The following is a 22,392-nucleotide window of genomic DNA, read 5'->3' as shown; positions in this document are numbered from 1 at the left end:
ACCTGAGACAAATTATGAAACAATCAGTTTGTGAGCACCTTGAGGACAGTGGGGTTATAAGGAATAGCCAACACGGATTTGTCAAAAACAAAGCATGCCAAAGCAACCTAACTTGGTTCTTTGACGGGTTATTGGGCCAGTGAATAGTGGGGAAGCAGTAGATGTGATATATCTTCATTTTAGTAAAGCTTTTGATACAGTCCCACATGATATTCTCATTCACAAACTAGGGAAATGTGGGTTAGATGAAATTACAGTAATGTTGATGCAAAATTGGTTGAAAGACCATACTCAAAGAATAGTTACGCTGTCAAAATGGGAGAGTGAAGCTAGTGTGGTCCCGCAGGGGTCCGGAACTATTCAATATTTTCCTAAATGGAAATAATGGAAATCCTAAATTGGATAATGGAGTGGAGAGAATGCTTATAAAATTTGCAAATGACACCAAGCTGGGAGAGGTTGCGAGCACTTTGGAGGACAGGATTAGAATTCAAAACAACGTGCACAAATTGGAGAACTGGTCTGAAATCAGCAAGATGAAATTCAATAAAGATAAGCAACCCCAACTCCAAAGTACTTCACTTAAGAAGGAAATATCAAATGCACAGCTACAAAATGGGGACTAACTGGCCAGGTGGCAGTACTGCCGAAAAGGATCCGGGGGTTATAGTCGATCACAAATGGAATATGAGTCAACAAAGTGATGCAGTTGCAAAAAAGGCTAATATCATTCTGGGGTGCATTAACTGAAGCCTTGTATATTAGGATATTAGGAAAAAGTTTTTCACTAGGAGGGTGGTGAAGCACTGGAGAGATAGTGGAATCTCCATCCTTAGAGGTTTTTAAGCTGTGGCTTGACAAAGCCCTGGCTGGGATAGTTTAGTCGGGGTTGGTCCTGCTTTGAGCAGAGGGTGGAACTAGATACCTCCTGAGGTCCCTTCCAACCCTCATCTTCTATGATTCAAAGACACAGGAGGTAATTGTCCTACTCTACTTGGCCCTGGTGTGGTCTCAGCTAGAGTACTGTCTCCAGTTTTGAGCACCGCATTTTAGGAAAGATGCAGACAGTCCAGAGGAGAGCAACAAAAGTGATGAATGGTTTAGCAAACCTGCCCTATGAGGAAAGGTTAAATGTTTAGTCTTGAGAAAAGATGATTGAGGGGGGACCTGATAACAGTCTTCAGCTCTTTTAAGTTATAAAGAGGACGGGGATCAATTGTTCTCCAGGTCCACTGAAGGTAGAACAAGACATAAGGGGCTTAATGTGCAGCAAGGGAGACTTAAGTTAGGTATAAGGGAAAACTTTCTAATTCTGACAGTGGTTAAGCTCTGGAATAGGTTTCCAAGGACGTTTGTGGAATCCCTATCACTGGAGGGGGTTAAGAACAGGTTGCACAAACTCATGTCAGGGATGGTCTAGGTTTCCTTGGTCCTGCATCTGCACCCACAGCTGGACTTGGGAACCCCTTGATATTCTGTACAGCCCTACATTCCTTTGACCCAGGAGCTTCTGACTGGATGAATCGCTGGCCTGTCACTGATCCGGCTGGGGATGATGCTGGTCAGTGGGTCTGCCTCTGTTTCTCCACACAGTCATCTTCTCTGCTTGTCTCCTATGTACAGTTGGTCCCAGGATGGCAACAGAACCGCAGTCTCTCCTTGTCGACCTGGGCTCAGACGCAGTGTTCAACTGCGCTTGGACTGGGAACCCATCACTGACCATCGTCTGGATGAAGCGGGGCTCAGGCGTGGTAAGAATCTCTGTCAGAACGGGACATGCTGCACTGAATCAGGGGTGAGCCCAGGTGGGGCATGCTAGGCAAATGGGCATGTCCTTGCCTGGGATTCAGGATAGCTGGGCTCTGGGCCTGTCTGCCACTGACCCAGTGTGTGACCTTGGGCAAGTCACATCCCTTCTGATAGTCTGCTTACATCATAACCTCTGTGGGGGATGGACTGTCTCTTCCTAAGTGTGGTGTCTAGCAGTGGGACGCCAACAGAGATGGGTGCTCCTGTAATCCCAATAAGAATCCACAATAGAGCACTAAGTCAGCGAGAGTTATTGGTGCTCAGCGCCTAGAATAGCCTAGTTACGTTCCAGTCCTGCAGATCGGGGGGGTGGTAAGCTCACTCTGTTCCCATTGACCTGAATGAGAGCAGAGATCTCACAGGGGCAAACTGGCTGCTGGCTCCTGCATAACTGACCTGAGCTCCCTACAAGTCCAGGAGGCCTGGCTGTCTGTGGCTTCCCTTTGTGAAACAGGTGTGGTTGGCAATCATCCATCTCAGCATGGAACAGAGATCCACAAAGATAGGACCCCTGAAATGTATACCAGTGCCAGGAGCTTCATCTGCAAGGGGACTCAATCCTTTGTCACAAGTACAGCCATCCACAACCCCCATTGCTCGTCAAACTGACATCATGAACGTTAAGCCGGCTCTGCGCCAGCGGCAAACCTCTCCTGGCAGCGTAGCCTTGAACGCGTCCACGCTCAATTCTGAGTCCTGCCGACAAAACCCTCAGCTTTTGCCAGCGAAGTTCAGCCCATTTGCCAGGCGACGCAGGCCCCCTGCCAGTGTAGTTCAACCAGCACAGTGCCTCTGCAGATGCAGTAATCTGTGCTGGAATAAGCCGTTCTCTAGCAACACACCCACAGTGCAACTGTCCCTGCAGCATGACTCCTCTAGTTGAATAATACCATAATGAAAGGGGTGGGGATTGGACAATGGTGGTGAATCGGGGCCAATTTTATTCTGTATAGCTTCTTATACTGCCCTTCTAGAGTAGGAGTATCTGAGTATCCACTAGAGTATCTGAGCACTTTCCAGCTGTGCGTTACGATCTGGTTCATTCTTGCTCTCATCACCTTCCCGCGGGAGAATTGTTTGTGCCATGCAGTGGGTTGTTTGTTTGAATAGTGTCCATGCTACTCTCTGGCGCTGTGAGAAAAGGCAGGTCAGAGAAGTATGCCTTGCCCTTCTGATGGAGTGCGGTGGGGGTTGTTTTGGTCCTTATTTCCTGTGCGAGTTCATTCCAGTCTTGGGACCAGCTCTGTCTCCTGCACAGATTAGTTTTATCTTTATCACAGAAATTTCCCGTGACATGGGATTAGAATTGTTGACTATGATCTCCATGCCAGAGCTGTAGACAATCATAAGGATACACTGGGCTTAGGCCATTCAGCACCCTGAAGATAAGAACCTAGACCCTGAACTTGACTTAATATTGGCCTTCCTGACTCTGCTCTTGTGCTTCACCAATCCCTCTGGCTGCTGTCCCAGCCCTTTCCTTGCAAGAATGCATAGATGGGTCACATAGGCATTCCTCTAGCCTATCTCCCAGCCTACCTCCCATGTTCCTCTGCTCCTCCTGGCCCCACTCCAGTGCTCCCTTGGCCACTGTCTCACCATGCTCAGAGTCAGCTCTGGCTGCTTTCCCATGAGTTCTTCTGGAGCAGTGTGAACAGTGATTGCCCATCAATAATGCACGCACTGCAAAATGTTGGCAAAGCCTGGTCAGTCGCTCCAGAGAAATCATCATCCCTCCCCCTCCTGGCCCCCCACCCCCAGCCTGGATTCTCCCCTCTCTGCTTTTCTGTGGGTCTATGAATCCTCCTTCTTGGTGGGGAGTAGCTAGTGCCATGTTAGAAAGAGGGCAGATAGAGTGGGATGTCCCTTTACCCTAACTCGCGTCACTGTTGGAACATGACACCTTTCCCATATGGAGTTCACAAAAGATGCTGCTCTCTTAGGACGGAAGAATCCCATGCACAGCTACAGACTGGGGACCGATGAGCTAGGCAGCAGTTCTGCAGAAAAGACCTAGGGGTTCCAGTGGGCAAGAAGCTGGATATGAGTCAGCAGTGTGCCCTTGTTGCCAAGAAGGTTAACGGCATATTGGGCTGCATTAGTAGGAGCATTTTCAGCAGATCGAGGGAAGTGATTATTCCTCTCTATTCAGCACTGGTGAGGCTTCATTTGGAGTATTGTGTCCAGTTTTGGGCCCCCCACTACAGGAAGGATGTGGACAAATTGGAATGAGTCCAGCAGAGGGCAACAAAAATGATTAGGGGGCTGGAGAACATGACTTATGAGGAGAGGCTGAGGGAACTAGGCTTCTTCAGTCTGCAGAAGAGAAGAATGAGAGGAGATTTGATAGTGGCCTTTAACTACCTGAAGGGGGTTCCAGGGAGGATGGGGCTAGGCTGTTCTCAGTGGTGGCAGATGACAGAAGAAGGAGCAATGGTCTCAAGTTGCAGTGGGGAAGGTCTAGGTTGGATATTAGGAAAACCTTTTTCACTAGGAGGGTGGTGAAGCACTGGAATGGGTTACCTAGGGAGGTGGTGGAATCTCCATCCTTAGAGTTCTTTAAGGCCCAGCTTGACGAAGCCCTGGCTGGGATAATTTAGTTGGGGTTGGTCCTGCTTTGAGCAGGGAGTTGGACTAGATGACCTCCTGAGGTCCCTTCCAACCCTCATCTTCTATGATTCTATTATCCTTGCTTGTATACACAGTGCATTCTGCCCTCCCCTAACCCAGTGGGGCAAACTGTGGGGGGATTATATGATTCACTAGATTACAAGGAACAGCTGTCAGCATAGCCCCATGAGTCCACCTCACTCCTGCATCCAGACCTCACAGCTGCACTGGCTTATCTGCCTGTCCCATCCCAACCAGGTGACAGGAAAATCAATCCATTTAAAAGAAAGGAAGGGGAGAACCCCACAGCTCCAGCAGAAGACAAAGTGGTTGGTTTCTGTAACTGGCCCAATCAAGTCTGAGTGACCAGGGCAAGACGCTGCAACGCCGGTTTCCATGGTGCACTCAGCACTTTTGTATTCTCTTGCCCACAGGAGATCTTCACAAAGTAGCCCTAATAGAAGCAGAATTGAGTCACATTAAGAGTGTCAACTGGGTTAAGCAGAGGCCAAAACTGCATTTAACCTCTCGCTGGCAGGTAGCACTTTATAAATCATCTACGTGTTGAACACTGCGATCTCTCCTCTCAATGCCTGGAACGCCGTGGCTGAACCTCTAGGGCTGAGTGCTTATTGGCTACAAATGGATGCCTCAGCCCTGGACTCTGGGCAGTGCAATAAATGCAGGCCGGATGATGGAGGCAGCGATGGAGCCCATCTCGCTGTGACGTAGTCCCCCAAGGCTATGGAAGAGGATTGAAGCACTGGCTGTTTCTCTTGGTTGTGTTGTCCTAGGCAAGCGTGAAATCTCCAGGCCCCTCTAGCCACCTCCACACTCAGGTAGGGGCTAGCACCGTGGCCTCTCTCTACATGGATTTCAGGAGGATACTCAGAGATGTCGTTTAGGACAAAGAAGCACCTTTCTCCCTCCTCCACCTCTTGTCCAGTGACTGCTGACTCCCCTGTCCTGTCTGGCTTTCAAGCCCTGAAGCCTCATGCGGTATGTCAGTGGGCAGTAGCTGTCACCTTCTAGCTGTTCCATATAGTGGGAATCTTCCAGCCAGGGACACGAAAGTTTAGTTAACCACATAAACAGAATCCCTCTGCCTGCTCCTGGTAACATATCCCTGAGGGGGGTGGTGAGATTTCACAAGGTCATGTTTGAAGAACAGGTCTCTCAATGGGATGCTCTAACTCAGCCAGACCAAGGCACTCCAGGCAGAACCAGCTGGGTGAGATGAGGCTGGATGGTCATAATGGCACCTTCTGGCCTCAAACCCTCTGAACCCCATTCACATCCAGCCTTCATCTGAGCACCCAACCCATGAGGATTCCCAGGCCATCCTCTCTGCACAGCCCAGCTTCAGGAAATCTTTGCCTTCTCCATTCTCTGAGCCATTCACCATGGTGCTGGAGTCACACCCACATCAAACAGCGAGCTGGGAGGTGAGAGAAATGCTGGGAACCTCCAAACGGAAGAGACAGTTGGCAGGCTGGGCATTTGCCTACCTCCATTGGCAGCTCAGCCAGGAAGTGAAACATGTTCCAGAGAGGCTCCACCACATGTTGGCTTCAGAGGAACCACTCACATTCCCAGTGTAGCGGGAGCTCAGTGCTTCCTGTTGCTCTGCCAGCATGCCACTAAAACCTGAGTGCCCGCTCTTTGCCCAGCACTGCCCTGGGCACGTAGACAGTTTTCTATTCCAGGATAGCGGAAGGATTACAGGTTCACCCAGTGTGGTCAGCCGGAGCATTCGCAGAAGACAGCAAGGAGAGCTTCTCCGCTGGGACGACAAGTCCTCAAAGGAGTGCTGGGTTCTCCAACTGCTAATCACACTACAGACTCCCCTGACCCACCAAACCAGAGACCCTCAGCAGCTTTCCCCTTCTGTAGTGAAATCCAGGCCTCACTGGAGTCAATGGAGGTTTGGCCATTGACTTCACTGGCAGCAGGATTTTCACCCCTAGTATTTAAGGGAGAAAAGACGTTCAGCTGCTTAAGTGTGATTTAAAACTGCTCGTGTGAGGATTCCTAGATAATTACCAGGCACAGAAGGGCAGCTTGAGTTGAATTCATTCATCCCTTTGTATCTCGGGAACAACTCACCAAGGACTGTGGTGGATTCTCCATCACTGGCAGTTTTTAAATCAGGAGGCCAGACTAGATGATCACAATGGTCCCTTCTGACCTTTAAATCTCAATTTCTCATCATCAGGGAGACACAGTTTTAAGATTAAGTGCCAAATACTGAAGTCCTGACTCCAGTCAAACTCTTCCTTCAGCATCTGGAGGTCTCAAAATCAGAATCTGCCCCAATAGGCATTGCAAAGAGCATTCATAATGTGTCTTTCAATTTAGGAAGCTTAATGTGCTTTATAAACACTAATTGCGGCTGATAGAGACTGGGGAGATTATAGGGGTGGTTGTTCCTGCTTCACAGCCAGGAAAGCTGAGTGGAATAAAAGTGAGAAGCTGAAGAAGAAGCAGAAAGATGTTAAAGCCCCTTTTTCAATGCTGATCCCTGATTTGGCGTGCCCAGCTCATATGATTATTACTGTTAATCCCGTTTATTTCATCAGTGCCCAAGCTGGGGGTCCCATTGTGCTAGATGCTGCAGACACACAAAGCAGCAGATGGCCTCTGCCCCAAACAGCTTACAACCTAAATAGGATAGGGGAAGGAGTAGCACACGCTAGCAGAGTGAGCAATGAGATGGCAGCAAACGGCATGTTAGTGCCACAATTTTTTTTCCCCAAGGTGCTGTGCACTTGCATCTTCTGTTGACTTCAGCTGGATTTGTGCTCACGCCTCTGAAAATTCGTCCCAGAGAGGTTTGATCTGAGACTCCCAAAAACAGAAGCCCCTTGAGGAAATGTGACTGCGTGCAATTTAGTTAAGGTCAAACAGAGCCAGCAGCGCAGGTGGGGATAGAAAGGAGACTCCTGAGTCCCATTCTCTGGTACGTCTATCAAGAATATCCAGAGTTATTGCAGTTGATGGTGGCGAATTCAGGCATGAAGTAGCCAGTTTTGCCCTTCCCGCCCTGCACAAGATTAGAAAAATCTGGGTGTGAAAAAACGATGGACGTACCACACAGGGACAGAGACCTTGCAGTGCTTTCGGAGGTGCTGCTGAATCTTTTAGAAACCTCACATCCAGCCCGGGATTTTAAAAAGACTCCTCTGATCTGGGCAGGTCCCCGAAACGCATCGGTTTGAAATGATATGCCTTCGCTGTATGTAGAACTACTGCGAGGGGCAGTAAGTGTTTTGCTAAGCATCAGCGTAAATTCTCATGACGCCTGGAGGAATTGGCTGCAAAGTCAGACATGCAGCAATAGCAATAACTGACGTGCTGGGTGTGCTCGCAAAGCAAACACAAACCGAGACGGCAACAAGGAACCAACGCGAACGGAGCTGGTTGTCGGCCGGGAGAGCAGAACAGGCATGGCATGGTGAGGTCCCACCCAGCTACCGAGGAAAATTGTCATCAGTGCCATTGGAGTACACCTTTTTGTGCAGAGGCGGGGAATTAGCCATTGGCTAATTAGGAAATTAGAAATACTTGACTCCAAAAGCCACTCTTCGGTTTAGACTCATCACATTTCGCAATGCTGCGGGTGCTGGGGTTTTGCTGACTGCCTGCATCTGGCCTCTGTGCTTCAGCACTTTTCAAGTTGTAATAAACCTGCTAATTGCACCAATGAGCAGTGGGGCAGCACGTCGGACGTTCCGGATTTCAGCATGTTTGTGGGGAAGGGTCAAAGACACTGAGCTGATGCAAACTCCAAGTTGCCAGGAAGGAGGATCTCAAAACAACAGTTTGCACATAACTGAGAGCACATGATTCTGCTCTTCCTTTGCCCATGGGTTTGGAATAGGGGGCTCGTTGGCAGCCCCACTCTCCCCCAGATCTGAGAGTGTGGCCCTGTTTTGTCAGGGAGACAGTGTAAGCTAGTGGTTAGAACAGGGCTGAGAGAATCAAGGTTCTTGGGTTCTTTCCCCAGCTCTGTCATTGATGTTGTCATCTCTGTGTATCTCAGTTCCACAATTTGCGAAATAGGAATAATGATCCCCAGCTCATGGGGTGCCACCAGGCTGAGTCGGTGTTTGGAATGTGCTTTGAGATCCTTGCTGAAAAGCTCTGCGACTGCATCTGGGCAAATGCAGCAACACACTCATTTGATTTCCCTCCTGCCCAGCTTCCAGAAATAAGAGTATTAAAGTGTCCCTATGATGTGACATAAAGGGGCTGGTTCTCAGGCCATCAGCTTGTCCAGCAAAGCGTGCACAGCTCACACTGGGGTCTGCTCTTTCCTCGCCACGCTGGCCTCACTTTCAGTAGCAGTAACAGATCGTGCAGAGAAGATAAAACATAATTACATCCACTGCTTTGCTGTCACATCCTGGGGGGAACAGACCCTTCTCCAAACATGCGGCACTTCCACTTCCCTAGAGTGCCATTCATGCAGTAACATTTCCTCCTGAAGCAGCAAATGTTCCTGGCTGAGTAACAGGCGTGCAGATTTTCTGAACAGCCAGTGCCTACTGTGCCTACCTGCTGCTCCTACTAGCTCCAAGTTTGGGCTGGCACAGAGGTGCGGCGCTGCATGCTTTACGGGCCCGTGCTTAGCCACGGAGCAAATGCACGCAGGTTGCATGAACTCCTACAGCTGGCAAGCCTCTGAGACGGGGCTTCTCCAGCTAAGCCACCCGTTATTTCTGGTGGATCTCGTTGGCACTATACTGCAGTCAGCAAATCCTCCATTAGAAGACACGGCCTTTGTTTTGCTGGAGCTCGCTGGGGCTATGCCTGCCAGCTGTCACGTGTCTTGGACAGCCGCTGCCAATGACAAAACACTAGGATAGCCTCCGCGGGACTAGTTAAGCGTCACCTTTATGTGACGACACCCATGCTCCTGTCGTTTGTGGGATGGAACCTGGAACCGCAAGATCTCAAAGCGTGAGCTGAAAAACTAGTCTCTGAGTTGAGAGACAGTTGCAGACTTGTGGGCTGCTGTCAATGGCCCAACTTCTGGAGGGGCACAAGGAACCACACTCTGTTATCATGGGTTACATTTATATCAAGCTTTGAATACTATTATGGCAAGCTACCTGTAAGGCCAACTGCTTGAAGGACTGACTGTTTAATCTCAAGGGGATGGGAGGTTGGCAGTTCACATTCGAGGGTCTGCCATTCAGGAATGCGTTTCCCTCTAATGCTCCCTGAATTTCATGTGTGGCATCTTTCCAGTCAACATTGAGGCGGTTCTGATTCCTTTGGCAGTTTGTGTTTTGCAGGGATCATGTGTTGTGATGAATGGATGGATGGGTTACAAAGGCTTTCCGGAGTCACTCAGCGTCAATTTCAATGAATCTCCTGACCAAAAATGTGGAAACAAAAAATTGTAGTTTTCCAGTCTGGAAATGAATCTTTATCTCAAAATTTAAGCTAATTATACTGAAAACGGTTGGAAAAATTTAAAAAAGCTCTCAATTGAAACAAAATATTTTGAAAATTATCTAATCAAAACATTTTGATTGACTTGAACAGAAAAAAAATCAGTTTTTGGTTTGTGAAAATTTTTGAGACTCAACTTTTTGTCCTGATTTAGGGTAAGAACAAATTTTGAACTCTCAAAAATAAACATAAGATGGCAAAGCCATTTCCCACCCAGCTCTAATTAACACGGGTTACATTTATAGCAAACGTCTGGCATCAGGGCTGATCCCTGAGCATTGAAATGAATCATAGAATATTTAGGGTTGGAAGGGACCTCAGAGAATCATCTAGTCCAAAAGTAAATGTTTCTCTGGTTTTTCAGAACACGTGTACATCTCTGGACGAATTTGAATTGCCTTTCTTTAAAACATGCCTTTCCTCTTTTCCAGGTCCTGAGCAATGAGAACACATTAACATTAAAAAGTGTCCGCCAGGAAGATGCAGGGAAATACGTCTGCCGAGCAGTGGTTCCACGAGTGGGCGCCGGCGAACGGGAGGTGTCTCTGACTGTCAATGGTACCTGACATCTCCTTATCATTATTTTGTCTGGAAGTGATGAGATAGCCTCTCAGTTTTGTCCCTGTTATATTAACAGCTCATGGTGTGCAGGTTTGGTCTCTCTGCTTGGACATTCACTCTGAGGCCACATTCCACCCTCAGATGGTCCTGAGATGGTCCTAGCCAGACATACTGCAATTGCTCCACTTCCTGTGGACATTGTGTTGGTTGTTCCTCATGGAGACAAATAGATTCACAGCATTATGAAACCATTGTTGAGTTTTTGACTAGCGGTGGGCTGCACCAGTCCAGGTAAGATAACCCCCAACCTGGATGTTTGCCCCGAAGACGAACTGTATTTTCCTGAAGTTTGAAAAAATATGATTCACTTTTTTGGTGAATCTTTCACCCCCTCATGCTACATGGTTTGGGATGCCAGGGAAATGCAGCCTGTTTAAGAACATAAAAACGGCCCTACTGGGTCAGACTAATGCTCCATGTAGCCCAGTATTCTGTCTTAAACAGTGGCCAGTACCAGAGCTTCAGGGGGAACATACAGAACAGGGCAGTTGGAGTGATCCACTTCGTTTTCCTCTCCTGGCTTCTGGTATTCAGGAGTTTAGGATCGTCTGAGCGTGGGGTTGCCTCCCTAACCATCTTGGTTAATAGGCATTGATGGACCTGTCCTACATGAACTTATCTAGTTCTTTTTTGAATCCAGTTATACTTTGGCCATCACAACATCCCATGGCAATGAGTTCCACAGGTGAATTGTGCATTGTGTGAAAAAATGCTTCCTCTTGTTTGTATTAAACCTGCTGCCTATTAATTTCCTCAAGTGACCCCTGCTTTTTGTATTGTGGGATAGAGTAAATAACACTTCCCCATTCACTGTTTCCACACCATTCGTGATTTTATAGACCTCTGTCATATCCTCCCTTCATCGTCTCTTTTCAAAGCTGAATAGCCCTAATCTTTTCAGTCTCTCCTCATATGGAAGCCATTCCATACTCTTGATCATCTTTAACAACGAGAGTTCTGTGGCACTTTAAAGACTAACAAATTTAATTTTTGTAGGCATAAGCTTTCGTGAGACTCAGCTCACTTCGTCAGATGCAGAGGTAGAATGATACAGCAAATAGGAAACACAGATATACAAGTGCATAGAGAACAATGGGGGAGGTGGATGAAAGCCGGGTACTTGAGGGCTAATGACAGTCATTGAGTAGGAGGTGAGAATGGGTGAGCAAAGCAATTACCTCTTGTAGTGAGAGAGCCATTCCAAATCTCTATTTAAACCCAGTTTGAATGTGTCAAGTTTGCAGATCATTTCTAACTCAGCAGTTTCTCTTTGAAATCTGTTTTTGGAGTTTTTTTGGAGAAGTACGGTGACTTTCAGGTCACTGACAGCGTGCCCTGGGAGATTAAAGTGTTCTCCCACTGGTTTATGGATGTTGTTATTTTTTATGTCTGATTTGTGTCCATTTATCCTTTTGCGTAGTGATAGTCCGGTTTGGCCAATGTACATTGCAGAGGGGCATTGCTGGCACATGATGGCAATTATAACATTAGTGGATGTACAGGCGAATGAGTCCCTTATGGTGTGATTGATGTGGTTAGGACCAGTGATGTTGTCACTAGAGTCGATGTGTGGGCAGAGCTGACAACGGGGTTTGTTGCAGGGATAGGTTCCTGGGTTGGACTTTCTGTAGGGTATATGGTTGCTGGTGAGTATTTGCTTCAGGTTGGGGGGCTGTCTGTAAGCCAGGATGGATCTGTCGTTCACTGCCTGAGCGAGAGATGGATCATCTGCTAGGATAGGTTGTAGATCTTTAATGATGTGTTGGAGAGATTTTAGTTGGGGACTGTAGGTGATGGCCAGTGGGGTTCTGTTGTTTTCTTTGTTGGGTCTGTCCTGTAGTAGGTGACTTCTGGGTACCCGTCTGGCTCTGTCAATTTGTTTCTTTACTTCTCCAGGTGGATACTGTAGTTTTAGAAATGTTTCATAGAGATCCTGTAGGTGTTTGTCTCTGTCTGAGGGATCGGAGCTGTCTGTGAAATAGGCAGGAGAACAGCGACTTCATAAATCCCGCCAGGGCTTAGGTGGCTCTGCTCAGACCCAGGCACCTCCAGGACTTTAACAATGGAAACTGCCGCACCCTGGGACTTCAGGTGCCTCCAGGGTTAGGCGGCGTCTGAGCAGGGGGTTTCCTAAAGTCGCAAGCAGGCGCCTGCATCCCCCTTGTGACTCTAGCCCTTGGTGTAACTGACAACAGCCCTGAAGAGAGCTTAATAATCCGTAGCTCTGCTACCCCTTTACAGCCCAGGTGTCTCAAAGGGCTTCGCAAAGGAAAGGTAAGTCTCGCCGCCATTTTATAGGTGGAGAAACTGAGGCACGGCGAGGCTGTGACTTGGCCAAGGTCACCCCACAGGTCCACGACAACCTGGGTCTCCTGATTCATGCCCTGTCCACTGGATTACACCGAGTGGAGGATCAGTGCTGGTTAACTGGGAACAATGTAAATAGAGCATGAATTTTGCATCGTCTCCAACCGATGTGACAAAACAGCAGCCTTCAGGCCCAGTTTGCTGTCATGGAGAAAAGAGAGCCAGCGGGGAAGCAGCACAGTTTAATTTTAAATGCAGATAATGCTAAGAAGAAAACCCAAGGGCAAGACAGCAGGGCCCCTGAAAGCCAACCACTCTGTTGACTTCAACTCACGCTCTCCGTCCCATTCGGCTGCTGGGTTTTAATTACAATTAAAATGGCTTGAAGAACACAAAGCAGCAGATTAAAAAACCAGCAAAGAACCTGCTCCCCTCCCGCCACCAGTCAAATACACCCCCTGAATTCAGAGCAAGTGAGTAATGTGCCAAAGACATGTGCACGGGGAGTGGGATGGGAAATGCTTGCTTCCCCCATGTCCTTCGGAGCAGAAACCAGCTTTGATTTTTACACTGCAGCGCTGACGGGAGCAAATAAAATTGGTGCCACTCCGGAAATATCCCACCTCGGCTTCTTGACTTTGTAGACCTGCTGGGAATTGATTCCCTATCATGCTCCTTAGCATAAGCATACAAAATTAAGAGTGTACGCAGAAGCAACGTTGCTGCATTTTACCTCTTCGATGGAATAAGGAGAAGATGCCCCTGGAGGCACATGTGTCACAGGGAAAGTTGGTCCTGAAGCAGAACTTCTGATTGGAATGCCCTAGAGGTACTCCAGACCTGAACCTGTCCCCAATGTTTCCAGGTGGCCCCTCTCAAGGTACCCAGTTACCAGTCAGAGCCACGAAAGATACTAAATTAAAGAGCTGATGTTCCAAATCAAAACCCAGAACCCACGAGCGTTGGGCTATTTGAAATATGTCCACATCTGAATTTTGCAGCTTGTGCCCATCTCGCTGGCTATCAATCACTGTTCATATAATCTCTCTCTCTCTCTCTCTTCTGAGCTCTTTGGAAAATCTGGCCCGCTGTTATTGTAGACAGAAATCTGGCATCTCATATTTTTTAATTGGATTCAAATCAGGATTGTAAAACATTCATCTCAGTGCTACTTTGAGAGCTGGAACGTGCTAGCTAACATTTAACACCACACCTTTTAGCCTCATCAAGACAGATCCTGAGAGGTGCTACAGAAGGGCATGCACTAGCCCTTTGAAGCAGGGACCATCTTTCTGCTCTCTGTTTGTACAGCACCTAGCACAATGAGCCACAGATCCTGACTGGGGCTTCTAGGCACTACCGCAATATAGAGAATAAATAATAATAATAATATTCTGTGCCTGGCAGGGCAAAGGCAGAAGGAATTAAAGGCAGGAACAGGGACATTGTCCTAGCCACTAAGAACAAACCTGTTCCTCACCGGGCTGAATCCCATACAGTAAATCCTCTCGCTCTCTGAAAAATAATTCACCTCTCAGACAACAATTTGTGCTTCAGCTGCTGCCGGCCCCTGATAGAGCACGTCCCCTGCCTTCTGATGGGGCAATCTTGTCAGGGAACAGGCCCATGCCACTGTAATAATAAGGATAAATGAGCGATCGGCTGGACGGCGAGATACAGCACAAACCAATCTGCAGCAGGGGTGGCCAGCTGGCGACCTTGACAGGCATTCCCATCTGTCTAGATCCCGTCTTCTCTTTACATTGCGGGTGCCAGAGACGAACGTGAACTAAATGTTCTGCAATCGCCCTGTGGAGTGAGCAGGCATCTGGAGCCATCTTCCAACTTCATGGCATGGAAGCAGGTGACAAAATGGTCTATCGACCCGTCTTACTGCATCAAAATGAAACTTGTGTTGCAGGTGCTTATTGCTGAGCATATCAGTGACCAGTGCAACCCACTGGAGTGGGATCTGCTATTTGCCCATCATCTAGAACTTTTTCTGCTGCACACAAGGAATTAAAATGAAACCTCCCCCGCCAAGACATTTAAATGCTGCCAAGACCTCAAAGGAAAGGCTGATATTGACTCAGGTGCCCCAGGGAAGTTCGGACCTTCCTCTGATTCTTTAAAGTCTCCAAAATCAGTAATCTGCCTTCTCTTTTGTGTGAGCTTCTGGGGCTGCACAAATAAATTGGCACTGTGATGCTAAAAATAACCACAACCGATAGCGCCGCCATTTATATCCATAGCAACACCGTTTAAAGCCTTTTTACTGCCTGTGGGCTGTCTAACACTTAGCACTGAATCCCAAGCCAGGCGCTTGGCAGCCTTCATGAGCAGCCACCTCCCGTTGGAGAATCAAACTCCAGTTCCAGAGGCAAAGAGGCTTCAACTTTACACTATTATTTCCGGGCATGTTCATTTCACGAAATGGTCTTTAGTCCTATGCTGTTAGCTTGATGTTCGCCTTTGACGCTGAACTCCTGAAGCAATAATCATACCCAAAGCTGCTGGCATTTGTGCCATTTAAAATCTGCTCTCCCTGGGGAAAATGATCCTTTTATCATTATTATTTAAGCCATTTTTCTCAACTTTTTTTTCTTTGGTGTCACTCAGCCTTGCAGTGTTCCCAGAACTTGTAACTAGGATTCAGCAGCTGACATAGATGGACACTCTAAGTCTTGTAGTTAAAGCCCAGCCTGAAAATCTGGGCTCTGTTCTGAGTTCTGCTGGTTGAACTTGGGTGTTTCATTTGCAACAGGTGATGCAGGCAGGCAAGCAGAGCTGCAGGAAGGAGATCATGCCGGGTGGCCAGTGTGACATGCAGTGGCTCCGGGTGCAAAGCAGCTCAGCCCTTGCATTTTGGAAGCCATGCTGCCACACCCAGCTACATCCCTCGGAGCTGGCCCTCTTCCTCCGGTTCCATTCATCGCACTCTGTTGGGCAAGTCACTTACAGCCACGTTTGCAAAAGTGGCCACTGATTTGGATGTCTCCGTTGTTTGGATCCAAACCGGAGACACCTGGGACCTGATTATCCGAGGCGCTGCATGTTCTCCCTTCCCGTTGCGTGTGGCATAGCTCGTTGCATAGCTAGGGCAGGGGACGTTTTTAAAAGCACCTAAAATATTTTTTTGAAAATCTCTCTCTCCTTCTTTAGGAGGCTGAAATGGCCTTCTTCCCTCCCCGCTTCCCTTTCTAAACTCTGATTTGTTTTTTTATAAATGCACATGCGTTAAAGTTATCTCTGGTGAAAGATGCCAGATGAAGACAACTAAGCATCTCACATGCTGCAGCTGAGACCAGACCATCTCTGCTGTGTCCTGTAGAGGCGGCTGTGAAATGACATGCTACATGGGTGAAATTCCACAGGGCGCAGGCCTGGGTCTCGCTTAAGTTCACACATAAGCCCTTTTTGAAGGCTTCAGTGGCGTAGAAGCATCTTGCTGGTCCTTAAAAGGAATTCCCCCAATGTGCATCCTTACTGGGAGACAGTATCGAGCTGTGGGGAAAGTGCCTGCATTTCCTTTCGGAGGCAGTGTGTCCAAACCATAGCCGCTTGTTCCCCATCAGCGCCGACTGTAGATTAGGAAGCACAAAACCAGATGCATCCAGTGTAAAATCATGTCTTTTTGTCTGTCACATCCCACTTCCCATTGGGATCTTGTAACATTTTGGGATGCAATTCAGACCCGTGAGAGGTTGTGTCACTGCCTGCCCTGTAACTCTGGGTGTCTTAAAGGCTCTGCTTCTGTGGCTCAGAGCCCGGACACCAAGAGCCAGCAGGCAGGCAGGCAGTTCCCTGTCTGTGCACCGTGCGGCCTTGTGTCAGTGCTCTGACCCCAGAAGCCTGCCTACAACACAGCAGCCCCATTCTGGTCTCCACCAGCCTTGGTTACTGCTCACAGGGTGACCCCAGCCCTCCTCCAGGCCCAAATCTCCCCAAAACCATCTGCCCTGAAGTGTCCAGCCCTCTCCTGGAACTTTCAGAGCATTCATATGGTTCGTAGCTCTTTAAAGAGACAAAAGCACAGCAGCTTCTTACTTTCACTGGAGTTAACAATCACTTCAGTTTAAACCCAGCACCAGATTTAAAAGTAAAACAAGTTTATGAACAAAAAGAGAAACCTTTTAAGTGAGTTCAAGTACAAGGGATAAAGACAAAATGGTTACAAGCAAATAAAAGTAAAACACGTTTTCATAGACTCATAGGATATCAGAGTTGGAAGGGACCTCAGGAGGTCATCTAATCCAACCCCCTGTTCAAAGCAGGATTAACCTCAGCTAAATCAGCCCAGCCAGGGCTTTGTCAAGCCGCAGCTTGAAAACCTCAAGTGGCTAAGACGTAACTCAACAAGCTGCAGCCTGGATTCAAGGTGGATTTCTTATCAATCCTTTTCTGCCCAGCCATGGCTGATTTTCTCTTAGTCTGGACCTTCTACACCCATGTCTTCCTATGTGAAAGATCTTTGCCTAAGCAGGTTTCTCACCTGTACTCAGTTTCTAGAGACTTCAACCACTATGAATCCATAATTCATCATACAGTGTTCATACCTACATTTCACAATGATAGTATGTTGTTAGCTTTCATAACAGACCTTGCTTGATACACTTTTATAATACTGTAATATTGTATACAATCAGTTGATTCAATTACTTATCATTCAAGGTTCAGACCCTCTGTCTTTATAGTCCAGTAAACCATTGAAATGGATTCTCAGATAAAGTTCCTTTTCTCCTGCTGGGAAGAGACGCCATGTGGTCTAGTGAAAACTTCATACTAGTTCCTCCTCCGCTAGCGATAGCTGAGTAGATACCTACTTCCCTTGTTATCTTGATGGCTTTGTCTACCTTTTATGTAAATGTACCTTCATTGTCTCTGCCTGATGCCCAGCCTGGTCGGCCAAGCAAATTCCCATCCCATTGTCTAGGGCAAACTGGGCACATCCTTTGCTTCTCAAACAGATTCTCCTCAGGGTGCCAAAAGGTAGCATGTGGAAAGTGGAACATGCTCAAGATCACAGAATTTAACTTGGAGAGTTCAAAAATAAAACGAGCGTGTATCATTTTGCCCACACGCAGGAAGGGGAAAGAGAGAGAGGAGGGTATGAAACACGAGTGAGCATTGGCAGGGCTAAGTGAACTCTGATAAAACCAACACAAATGGTCACAAAGAAAAATCCATCCTGAATATTCACCTCGTCCAACGGGAAGCCTTAGAAGAGGGAATTTCTTGGGTGAGATTAGCCCAGCTTCTAGGCCCCAACAGTCTGGCTAATGATCCCAAATATGGCTGTCTACCAAAGCTAATGATGCTATTTCAGCCATTGGAGTTCAGCCACTCCTAAGTGAAAACTTCCTGTCAGTCAGGGGTGTGATTTTTTTTCCCCCCAACTCAACCAACATAGTTATGTTGGCAAAAGCCCTAGTGTAGCTGCCGTTATACTGGGGAAAAGTGCTTTTACTGGTATAGTTATTTTGTTCACAGGACTGGTATAAGCTATACCAACAAAACATCATTACAGAGTACTCAATAGAAACTGCAACGAGATATACCGCCAAACCCCTTCTACTGTAGCCAAAGCCTCAGTCAGAGATGGTTATTTTATTCCATTTGGATAAAGCTAGGTTCTGGTTAGGAGAGACAAACCCCTCCCATCAATGGGTCCCTCGGACTCAGAATCTCTGAATAAGCGAAGGAATTTTTGTATTTTAATCACATCAAACTTATTTGTTCACAGGCTTTTCTAAGGCTCCCATCCCTAGATAGTGTGAGCACCTAACAGACATTGAGGAATTTATCCTCACAGCCCACTGTGCCAGACTAGCATTGGCTTCCTTTTACTGATGGGGAAACAGAAGCACAGAGAAATTAAGGTCAAGATTCTTCAAAAGTGACCAGTGCCCACTCCAGACACCTTTCAGGGGCTTGAATTTCAGAGGCTGGGTGTCCATCGCTTTCTGAAAATCAGAGACCTTTAAAGTGCTTCAATTCGAGCACCCAAAAATGGAAATAGGCCAAATCGCTAGTCATTTTTTTTTTTAAATCATGGTCTAAATCTGTGGCAGAGGCCCAGTCCAGTGCTGTGAAAAAGACTATCCTTTGCCGGCTTGTAAGGAGTGAGTGACTATGTATCTATGAAAGAATATGTGCTTTAGGGTGTGTGTGTGAATGTATGTTGGTGCGACTGCATAGGTACAGAGGTGAATGCAAGGCACTGCAGAGCTGAGAGAATAATTTGGAACTAGACCTGGGCAGAAGATGTCAGTGAAAATTACTTTTCTGGAAAGTGCAAAATAATGTTTTCCATCTTCTCTTATGAGTCATTCTGTCATTTTCACCTCTGCTTGGGAATTAGCCGTCAACAAATCTTCACTTTCTCCAGTGCATTCTGTATTCAGAATTATTCATCAAATAATTTCTGTGAATAATTCTAGGGTTGTGGCTTGGTTGCATGCATTTTATTAGGAGTCTTCAATAGCCAAGCGGTTTTGACTGGACAGTGCAGTCATATGATATGTTCCTGTTCTCTGATTGTTGAGCGTGACTCCCAGTCTGATTTCTAGTACAACCCTTATGGAAACCTCCTCTAGAAATTACTGGTAAAACCTATGCATCAGCAACTCTCTATGTATCTTTTTTTTTTTTTTTTAACCTTTCTATAGAATCCAATAGCAGGGTAAATTTCATTATGCAGTTTTACAGGTCCTATAGAATTTAGCATTTTTTATTAAATTCTGCAGGACTTTTCCATATGAGACATATTCATGTTTCCAAATTCAAAATGCGCTTGTCACAAATATTCTGCAGTATTTGTTCAAAGGTCTCCTTCTCAACAACCGTTCCTTCCTGTAAACTCATTTGTTAGACTGTGTGCGGGAAGGGAACCCGAAACTGGTGCTAATTCAGCTAAAGTGCCTTCTTCTGACCACCCCAGTGCAGACTTTTCTTCGCAGAATGCAGCTAGCTCTGTGCGAAAGCATGTTGTGGGAGTGAGGATTTCTGTGTGGTGAGTGTGTGTGAGAGAGAGCCAGATGGAGAATAAGCATGTATTTGTGTGTGTGTGTGTGTGCAAATATGTATGTTTAAGTCAATGGAGCTGGTTTTTCTGCATGGGTTACATCAGAGTGTATGTGTGCGTGTGCACATGCACAAATGTCTCTGTAAATTTGTGTGTAGGAATACATGTATATCTTCATGAATGAGTGTGTAGGCATGAAAAAAGGGCAAATGTGCATGGATATTTGTGTCCGTGTAAATGACAAGTTGTCTGTGTACATACATGTATTGTAGGCATGAATGTGTGTTGGGAGGAGAAGTCTTCCAACATGATCCAGTGATGCAAATTCAGACCAGAACTCAGCAACCCACTTGGTCGTTAGGAGGCAAAGCATGACTCACCGCTCTCATCTTTGCCAGTCCTGCTTGCTGTGCTTGGCAGAGCAGCCCTGCCATGCCAGGGGTGTCCAGAGCAGGCCGTGAGGCATGTTCCGGCTCAGTTCAGCAAGAAGCAGGCATGCACAATGTTCAGTTCGGGGCAGCTTGCATCCTGCCAGCCGCAGCCCCTTTGCCTCATCGCCCCCATCAGAGGAGCTAATTGCTTTCACCCTGATGCATAGACCATGCCTGGATCCTGGCTTGTTGTTGTTTTTCCTTTCTGCCAGCAGCCACAGCAGCAGCTCCCAGAAATGTAAATCTATTTTAATTAAGGGGCTAATAAACAGCAATTATGATGCCAGATCTTTTTCTGTTCCTCTGGAATCATTCCTCCTTGATCCCCGTCCATCCCCAGGTCCTCCTGGCACCTTCACTCGTGGGGCTGGAAGAGCTGGGGGCCTGACCTCTGCCACCCTGAAGGTTAAATGTTCCATCGGCGAACCCTGCTCCATCAAAGCATTTCTTTCTAATCTGCGGCAAGCGTCTCCAACCCAGAAAGTTAATTATGCAGTGGCAGCTCCAGAGCGTAGCTGCTAGCCGCTCCTTCATTTGCATTCGCTTCCCCCGCACTGGCACGGGGGCGCGGTAAGAGCGGCAGTAAGCTTTACCTTCCCCTTCTCTCCATGCCACCCAGCGGACCCACGTGTGCTTGGCCTGACAGAAGGCAGCAGTTTTTACATTGCAGAGGTGCAGGGGGGCAGGGGAGAGGGCGAAATCCTAACCGCCCCATTCCTTGGAGAGCCAGAGAGAGCCCACCAGCCCCTAGCACCGTGTCAGCAGCCTGTCCCTCTGGAATGACTCGGTTTCCCCACACTCGCTGTATGGTTTTAAGGCAAAGGATTAAATACATGGGGTTTTTTCGATCCCGAGGTTGAAATCTTCCTTGTTCTGATCAGATGCAGAAAAACAACCTGCTTGCTGGGAAAGATGTCAGGGCTGATGTTTGCCCCTTGATATCACTTTGCAGCTAGCTCAGAGCTCCCTGGAACAAACGGGTTGAGAGGGACCTGCCTGTATCCAATGTGTCCTGTCGCACGCAAGAGACAGTGCGCTATACATGCGGGAGTATGTGCTCTAAAAACCAATCCTGCACTGGCTGGGGATGGAGTGGATGAACTGAGCCCTGTTTGTATAATAACCATGTGGCACCATTACATAATACTCTCCGCTTCTATAACCCAGAGGATCTCTCAGCACTTTGCTAACAATTCTCACTATGTTACCGTGCCCATTTTCCGTATGGACAAATGAGGCACTGACGGGAAGTGACTTACTTACAGTCAGAATCGGAACCCAGATCCCCCGACACCCAAAGCCGTGCTTTAGTTACAAGATCTTCCTTCTTTCTCCAAGTGGCAGGCGGCTGAAATCAACACAGAAAGTTAATTACCCTGCAGATGGTAACACATGGCTCAGTGGCAACAGGGGATCTGGGACCTCACTCTGTGGCTAAGGGCTATGGTCAGATTGGGAACGGCTTTATCTAGTTTTATATCCAACCTGGTGATTTTACAAGTGACGCAGGCGGCACCTGTTATGCCCCTCAGTGCATGGCTGCCAGGAATGGCCCAGTCACGCCGTGTGGATGGACCTGATGAGGACAGGCTCTCGAAGCAGGCACGGAGAGCCACGGCAGGCCCGTCGCAGAGCGGGCGTGGATCCCACAGCCTGCGCTGTCTGCGGGACGCTGTCCCACCTTGCCCTGGGCGCTAGCATCCATCACCAGCTTTCTCGGCGCAAGACTCGTTCAGGATTTACCCCGCAAGCCAACGGGGAGGAATTAGCGTCACAGTCACCTAATGAATCCAGGCTGCCGCTGCGCTCCCTGAGCGGCCCTTCGGCGCTTGCAGGGCCTTATTGCGGGGGAGTGAGAAATAACGAGGGGCTCAGAACAGCCTGGGGGGCATTAGCCTCTAGGGTGAGCGGGAGACTGGGTGCCTCTTGCATTGGCCAAGAGCGCCCTCTGCTGGCCGCCAAGGGGCTGCCACCTGAGACAGGCGAGAATTCAGAATGGAAAGCGGAAGGTCAGTGCAGAAACTGCCTTAAAAGTGAGGCTGTCTCACCGTTTGTGGTCAGTGATTCCCCTGTGGGCTCCGGGAGAGCTGGGGAGCAAGGTATCCACAGTGCAGATCCCCAGGACTTTTG

At 47.7% G+C, this 22,392-nt stretch overlaps 1 protein-coding gene across 1 annotated transcript in view; it reads left to right on the top strand.

Moving 5' to 3' along the window:
• KIRREL3 (kirre like nephrin family adhesion molecule 3) overlaps nt 1–22,392 on the top strand; it is a 236,664-nt gene that overhangs the window by 163,826 nt on the left and 50,446 nt on the right. Inside the window, exons 9-10 of the mRNA XM_067566835.1 lie at nt 1,624–1,751; nt 10,311–10,437. Of these exons, the coding sequence (XP_067422936.1) occupies nt 1,624–1,751; nt 10,311–10,437 (255 nt within the window). The remainder of the gene's footprint in view (nt 1–1,623; nt 1,752–10,310; nt 10,438–22,392) is intronic.

The sequence above is a fragment of the Emydura macquarii genome, unplaced genomic scaffold, assembly GCF_026122565.2.
Source record: "Emydura macquarii macquarii isolate MOO-44397 ecotype Brisbane River unplaced genomic scaffold, CSIRO-AGI_Emac_v2 contig_312, whole genome shotgun sequence".
Lineage (NCBI taxonomy): Eukaryota > Metazoa > Chordata > Testudines > Chelidae > Emydura > Emydura macquarii.
The sequence above is the reverse complement of the archived record's forward strand: the minus strand, read 5'-3'. Positions and strand labels throughout refer to the sequence as shown.